The sequence below is a fragment of the Tuber melanosporum genome (assembly GCF_000151645.1).
Source record: "Tuber melanosporum whole genome shotgun sequence assembly, scaffold_270, strain Mel28".
In the NCBI taxonomy this organism is placed as follows: Eukaryota; Fungi; Ascomycota; class Pezizomycetes; order Pezizales; family Tuberaceae; genus Tuber; species Tuber melanosporum.
The window spans coordinates 81,688-89,653 of record NW_003298942.1 but is presented as its reverse complement, the minus strand read 5'-3'; the positions used below and the strand labels follow the sequence as shown (position 1 = coordinate 89,653).

General features: G+C 43.2%; 1 protein-coding gene; it reads right to left on the bottom strand.

Moving 5' to 3' along the window:
- Nucleotides 1–6,310: 6,310 nt before the first annotated feature.
- On the bottom strand, nucleotides 6,311–7,761 carry GSTUM_00001281001 (uncharacterized protein; the record flags this gene model as incomplete). XM_002838733.2 has 3 exons in its annotated part: nucleotides 7,232–7,761; nucleotides 6,921–7,155; nucleotides 6,311–6,865 (listed from the first exon to the last, which is right to left on the bottom strand). The coding sequence occupies exons 1-3, from the start codon at nucleotides 7,696–7,698 to the stop codon at nucleotides 6,311–6,313; spliced, it is 1,257 nt and encodes a 418-aa protein (XP_002838779.1). The 5' UTR covers nucleotides 7,699–7,761.
- Nucleotides 7,762–7,966: the final 205 nt, after the last annotated feature.

The window sequence follows — 7,966 nt, the reverse complement described above, 5'->3', positions numbered from 1 at the left end:
AAGATCCAAGGTTCTTCTTCATATTTGACTTAGTAAAAAGAACTTCACCAGGCTCAATCAATTTATCTCTTTATAATTCAACTTCATAAGTGGTAAGGAGTAATGCAAGTCTGTTGCAACCACTTATCATCGTGAGAGAGGGTAGTGCACCTTTCGTAATCATGGTCTACATCTTCTATTCAGGTGTCTTCAGTCGGCCTTGGAAGATATGGAAAATGAGTTGCCAATGGGTAGAAGTCTGACCACAAATCGCAAGTTTGTCATGAAGTTTACGAATTTGGTTGAGGTAATCGAGGACAGTTCCCATCTCCTCTAATTTACACTCATATAACTCCTTCTGCAGATGGTTTGTATCACATCCACCTGAAGTCTCATGGTTCTTATTTACACTTTCCCAAATTTGCACTGGTATCTTCCAAATTGAGCTCTAGTAGGTAACAGAAATCGCATCTGTCATGGCCAAGTAAACAGTCCTTACAGCTTTCTGGACTCTCCTTCTCTGTGCTTGGTATCGGTCTAGGTGCTTCTCGTAGTTGTCCACCCTAATTTCTGGTTTCTCCAGAATGTCTACCTCTCCTATTGTCAAATCCCACTGGCCTTCATGTTGGAGAAGGTCTGTCATGCGCGTTACCCACATACGATAATTGGCTCCATCAATCTTGGGAATGTTCATTCCTACTGGTGATGGTGAACTATCGTATTCACTCATTTTTGCTTGGTAAAGAGGAAGATTTAGAAAGATTTCTTTTTTTTTTTTTTTTTTTTTGTGTTCGAGGTGTAGTGACAAGCTTCTGTGTAGCTTCCTTTTTGGTTATCTGCGGCTTATAACCTGATAGTGAATATGTGCAGCCGGTACATCGTGAATAAGGAGGAAAACACTTGTGTACGGGTGAGAGTAATTGTGTTCGAATAGTGGTCTATGACTGATTCACTCCATTTTAAGTACAGGAAGAGAAAACACACAACACTCTCAGAGAAAACTCATATAACAGGAGAAAGACAAATAAACACGGTCATGACTGTTTCAGCTAAATAACACCATACCTCTCAGCTATCTACTGGGATTACATATCTATCAACTTTCAGAATCTGACTTCTCAGATTCTCCTTCGTCGCTTGTTCTGCCAGTATCTCATATACTGCTAGAGACTTTTCAAGGTAAACTGCCTTTCATCTTTCACTATCACAAGTGATTTCTTCTTTGCTCTAATCTATTCTAGGATTATGGTTCTTTAAAGATGTCATTCCTAAGATAGCCTCATGTTTGACTAAGTTGGCCACTAGGAATGTTACTTTGTCATGGTGGCTTCCTATGATATTAACAATTCTGTCATATAGGTGATAGGTACTACTTCCAATACAGTACCTTCTACCCTATAGATATTCCATGTAATATCGATTTTTGTAAGGGGTAGTTGAGGATTTATAGTGAAAAAGTAATCTATGATATGTTTAGTTTCCCTAGAATCAATTATTGTGTTTGTTGTCACAAGTTGTCTTATTTCGTTGTATAGTTGTATGTTTATCATAAAATGGTCTGATCCAAGATTGGGGGTTACCTTGGTATCACTTGCCATTCATAGTTCTGATATTCCAATGATTTTTTTATCTTTTGTTTGGCAGACCATCCCTTACTTGAGACTGTTATTGTTTAAACTTAGTTCATTTTCGAGTTCTTCTTATTCTACTTCCAACCTTCAAATCTTGAAAGGCACTAGTCCTATGTTGGTTGTCAGTTTGATTTTGCAATTTCTTACTATGTATCGTTTCTTCCCACATGGGAGAAATTGTCCTTCTCTTCTATATTTTTGATATTCCTGACAGGATTTTCATTGGAGCTGTGATTGATTCATAATATTAACTCTTGTATCTATTGGATCTCCTCCTTGTATTGTTGTGAGGAGCTTAAAGATTCCATTATTATTCCTTGATATATAAGTACCTCTCATTATCTTATGTTATTTATCTAACTCTTGTTTCATCCAGTTTTCTAACTTAAAGAACCATCTAGACAGTTCTTCTACCATGTTGAATTGTTTGTCTGTGGTTGTCCAGGTATCTCTCCACTCTAACTTCTACTCCTCTTAATAACTGTCGCTTCAAAGAATATAGTTCATATTTTGTCTTAGTGGCAAGTAGCTTCATGCTGTTCCAGAAGTCTATAGCAGTCTTGTCTCCTTGCTTCATCTTTTCGATTTAGTTTCTGTCATATTCTTGCTTATCTTGTTCTTCAAATTGTCCTCTTAGAGCCTATTCAAACTTTGCCCATTCCAGCCAATTTTGCGACATTAGTCCTTCAGCATATAAGTAGATGAGTACTAATCTTTTTCCTCTTAATAAGGTTTCGGTATATCAGATTTTCATGAGATTGTCATCATCTGTCCATTCTTTTACATCAAAGTACAAAGTTTGTTGTACTAGAATGCATTAGTACTTCTGAGGGTCTCCATTATAGCTATCAGGTTCTCTGATCTTGACAACTCATTTTGATACTGCTTGTGGAGCTGGTACTGCAGGTATATGAGCTGCCTTCATCTGTTACTGTATGATGTGTGGCATGATTCCAAACTGTACTTTTAATAGTCCCATGAAATAAAGAGGGGCTAGGAGGGGGTGTGTGGAGGAGCCTGAGATGCATCTCGTAGTTCGTATTCTGGATTTATCATATCTTGTTAGGTATTATGTAGTAACATAACCGAATGTTCAGATTGCTTCTTTATTGCTCCCAAAATCTACTTGTGTAACAGGTAACAAGTCTTAGCTTAGAAGTAATACTGGTATTACTTTCCTTTTCTTCAATATAGTAACCCTGTTGTACTTGTCTTCTGTTACTTAAGAAAATACTCTTATTTTCTTAAGTACTCTAACAGTAACAATTGTTCACTATACTTGTCATGGGATGCTTGTGAGGGTAATATTTGAGGTGTGAATATGGAGTAGTATTTGTAAATATATTTGTTAGGAAATAACTTAGGTGGTTGCATAAAGATCTATCTCAAAGGCTGAACCTATCACCTTATATAGACCTTTTCACAATCCACTTACAAATCCAACTATTATATAGATTCTGGCTGTACACCATATGACTATATAATCCTTTGTCCTCATGGCCCCCTTCCTGGTCATATGCAATGCCCCCATGAGCTCTGAACAGGTCTTGTATGTGAAATTCAAGTTTGACTTACAAGGCTTACCCTATTCAAATAACCATCACAATATAACATAACAATCATGACTTAAAATCTATTTTATTTGTGAAACCCACATAACCCCGAAACAGGTCTTCTGTACAAACAACCAGCATAATATCATATGGCTTAAATAAGTCGTTAATTAAAACATATCCCACATGACTTCTAAGCAGGTCCTGCTTACAGAAACCCAATATACCATATGGAATCCTTTATGAACCACACCTGATTTGTAACATTTAACGTCAATTTATCATGGCTGAATGAAGGTCGTACCAAGGAGAATGTTCATGACGCTGGGATAAGCAGTATTTACAAGTTCCACAGCACTGATAACAACAGTCCAGATAATCCCTAAGACATAGCTAAAAACAAGAACTACAGACAATATATCCACCTGCCTACTATTTCAAAGAGACAGATAGCTCCACCCAGGCATGTCTACTGGCTTCCAGCCATTGCTATACTTGACGCGATTACCCCTGCATGGGCTGGTAGTCAATTGATGAACCTGTATAAGTCTTGGCTTACCTTTCATGAGGAAGGTGATGGAACGTGAAAAGAGCTCCAAACAGCGTAGCCTAATAACGTCAAAGCCCCAATGTTAGCAAGGAACTTTAAGAATAGCGGCACATTCCCGAAGGCTCATTTTAGCACAATTTTCCACAGCATGAGGATATTATGTCCCTCTTGCGATTGTCCTGTGAGGGTGGGGGCCAATGAAGTGCTCCGGAGACATTGCTGGGTGCTGAAACGATTGGAAATGTGATACTTCCGGAAGGCCAACATTTCCATACTGAAGGAACAGATGTTTTCCTGCCATAAGGTCTTAGCATAAAGAATATGAAGAATAATGTTAGAATAGAGTACCTGCAATCTGCTCATCCAGATTGTCTTCCCTCTCCTCACCTTCAGAACCCATACCCGACTCATATCCATCAACCTCAATTTCCTCCTCTGAATCATCAAGGTTTAATGGTTCCGCAACTTGGCCCAATGGATTCCATGCCCACCATAAATTCTCCTCCTCTTCCATGTTGATAGCTTGGATCGAGTAAACCTAGCCTTACCAGTCCCCATGAGGGACTTCCCAAATCGCTTGTAGCTCCTGCCGTTGATCTCGGAAGAACTGTGACAGAAATGCGAGTTTTGCACAGGCAATTCTCCCACAGGCCTTGACTTTGCGGTTGGTATTTGAGTTAAAGCGTACTTCCTATCATTTCTTTTATTAGTATCAACAAATATCTTGATAAGAACAGCAACATACGTGAAGCTATTGATGCTTCTTAATTGCACATCGTTGACGAGGCACTCCTCTCTTTCCGCCTGGTGGTGGTTGCTAGCCTCCTCCTAGTTCTCAAGAGCTGATGCTGTGCGCTATCGCTAACCTGGAAAGGACACTAGCCTAGCGCGGTGCTTGGAAAACGAACGAAGGGATCATATCGGTAAGTTCACTAAGTCGTATTCCCGTTCACGATCAATTTTTCTTCTGCTCATCCCAAGAGAAAAGGTGAGATTAATTGACCCCCAGGTTAATGCACTCTTTATCTGCTTCCAATTACCTATCGACCAAGGCAGGGAATCTTCAGGTCTCCTCAGTCCACAAGATAAATAGAAATCACGATGCTCTTCTGAGATCAGTGCCACGTACTACCATGCTCTCGGGTCACACGTGCCCCAGTCTGTCTCATGACTAGCCTCTTTTTTTTTTTTTTTGTTAAATCCTAGAATCTATTTGCTTAAAGGTGCAAACCTCCACTATAAGAGCACAGCTCGGCTAAAGCATAGATCCTAGATACAAGGACATCTCTACCATAACTGCCCCACACCCCCGATTTAGTCCTTAGATATGCTGGTCAAAAACCTCCACTGCCTAGAGGAAAACAAGCCAGCCCAAGTCCTTCTGGTATGGGACCAAGGGCACATCCGCCCCCATGAAAGCTCCTTCTGCACAAAACAGAAAAAGCACAAAACAGGACCGGCAGGAGCCAACAAGAAAACCCATTCCATATTCTCCTGAGAAAAAAATTCAAAGGAAATCCAACAAAGGAAACTACCTTGAAAACCACATTCCCCATTTTTCAACCAGTTCAGCCTTGGCTAGCAGCTAGGAATATAGGAGAGAACCATAATGCATTCATTTTGTATGATGAAGGCAACCAACCTGGACATGCCGGCCTCCTCTGGAGTGATCGCTTATGGCTGGTCGGACGGGGTCATGACCAGAGGCAGTACACCACTAACTACGCATTGCCGAGTAACCCAGAAATTGGTAAAGAAGTAAACCTGACCGAGCAAAAGAGCCCAGAAGGGCAGAGGAGTATTCACAACCTCACACAGCTTCGCTGAGGTGGCCACCAAGGAAGGAGGATGAGGACAGAAACCACAATCTGGCAGAGAAACTAAAGCCCAATAACAGGGGGTGAAAATCTTGTTTAGTCCCACGATGAGGTTTGGTGTTTGGGCTTATGAAGCTTCCAAAGTTCAGCACCAGAGAGGGGATCGTGAGGTGGTAGTATGTGGTGTTGATGACCGCCACCACCTTCTGAAACAGGAAGGTGAAAAGCGGGGTCAGGGAAATAGCGGAAGAGAAGCTCGTCTCACGGCTAGCCTCCATGCCCGTGTACTTGTACTAGTGCTCGTGTGGTGCTGGAAAGTGGTCATGGAGTTTCGTGCGGCTGGAATATTCCCCACACATTGCATATCTCAATCGAATGGTGTGAATGGAGCAGACAGGGAATATAGCTTTCAGGACACGAGTCTGCAAGTATTATGTTCGTTTACTCATAGGTAAGGACAAGGTATCTGGTATTACAAGTACAGTACGCTACAATCAGCAGAAGAAAAACCAAAAGCAGACCACAAACGACTATCACCAGGCTCTTTACTTATTCCTTGTCTCTTTTGGGCCCCAGTGATCGAATGGAAGAACAAAAAAAAAGGATAGAAGGACGCTATCACGAATCACACGAAGACAAACTGGAGAAAATGGCAGAGGTAGAAACAGGAGAAAGAGGAATAGGGAAAGAGAAGGAAACCCATCCAAAGAAAGAAACTCCAAACACCCCACTCACAACTATCCTCACAATTATCAATACAATGTGTCCCACCCGAGCAACTCAAATATAGGTGACCTTCATCCCCATTCCCACAGTACGCGTGGTCTTAATCCAAGCTAGCATCAACAATCTCCGAACTTTCTCCCGGACTCGACGCTTGCTCGTCATCCAGACTACCATCGCCAACATGATGACCGTTCGCAGGAGCATGAACCTGCCGCGGGCCGTGTGCACTTGTGACTGTAATCTGTTTAGGAGCGCGGTGGTAGTGGAGAATAAGGATGTGGTATTCTTGTTCGTGGAGCCGCCCCGTGCACTGATGGCCCCCCTGGTATCCTCGCTTCTTGTCCTTGCCTGCTTCCTCATCATCTTTTCTTCTGTGGGGCTATCGCCCCGAACACTCCCGGCTTTGCTCCTTTTTGCTCGACCTTGGACACTTTGCCTTCGGGGCGTTGGGCGGGTGCTTATTGATGGGGAAAGCTCCCGTTTCTGGCGCTCCCGCTCGGCCTGCTCTTCTTTTTCCCACTCGGCTTCCTTTCGCGCCTCCAATTCCTGACTATAACGTTCGGTCTCTTCCTTGTCTTTCTGAAGCGCATCGAGAGTCGCTTGAAAAGCCTGTGATAAATCAGCACAAATCCTATGGCGGGTTGGTTATAAAAACCGATCGTACCTCTTTCTGCTCTTCATCCAGATCAGGACTCATTTGAGTGAACTCTCTAGCATATTCCCAGTCACCTACTCGGGGAAGAACATGCAGGATGTAAAGTTCCATAAGCTTGACTCGTTGCGATACCGCTTTCGGATCATCCTCGGACCCAAGCAGGCTAGGCGCGGCCGATAGATACGCTTCAATCTTCTTCTGAGTGACGGTTTGATCTTGTGAATGTGCTAGCAGCAACATGACGCTTGAATATAAACATCATCAGTAGTGCTCGCCGTGGAAATGGACATTGATAATATAGTTGGGCGGGGCAAGCATACAGTGTGTTCACAACATCCCCGTCGATTCTCCCTTCCTCGCCGTAAATTTGGATCGCTTCATTCCATACGGCGCCACTCCTAACTCTAGAAACAATCCTCCTCCATTCTTGGGCACCCCAAACCTTCTTCCCTTCCTCTGGGCCCATTTTGGCTGTGGCGTCCAGAATGGCAAAATACAAACTCCATACTTTGATTCTGAGAGTACGAGAACACCTAACTCTCGGGGAAACCGAGTCAGCAATGATAGGCTGCAGAACCATCAAGGCATCCGGTACCCGTCGTGTCAGGAAAAGATTTGTGGCGACCCGGTAGACACGCGACACGGTTGCGGGAGCGACAACCTGCTCGGGGGTAGACGCGGAAACACTAGAGGTCATGCGCGGTTGCTGGTGGAGATGGCGACCGCTCATTTTATCGCCGTTGATCATCGGGCGGGGAGGTGGTGGATAGGGGATGACGCGGAGCATTGTAGCTATCTAGCCTTTGGGTGATGATAGAAGAATATTGTGGCGAAGGAGGGAAGGTGATTGATTCCCGTTTCACGCCGGTTTTGAAGCGAACCGGGGAATGACGAGGGCAGAGGGAAATAGATGAGGCGGTACTAGTACTGGTAAGAACAAGAGCCGAGGGCGGAAATGAGGATCACGTAACCTTTAGGAAAGCGTGAAAAGGATAACTCGTGGAAGGCGGGAAATGTTCAGTAGTTGGATAAAGACTTGAATCTGTGGGTAGGTG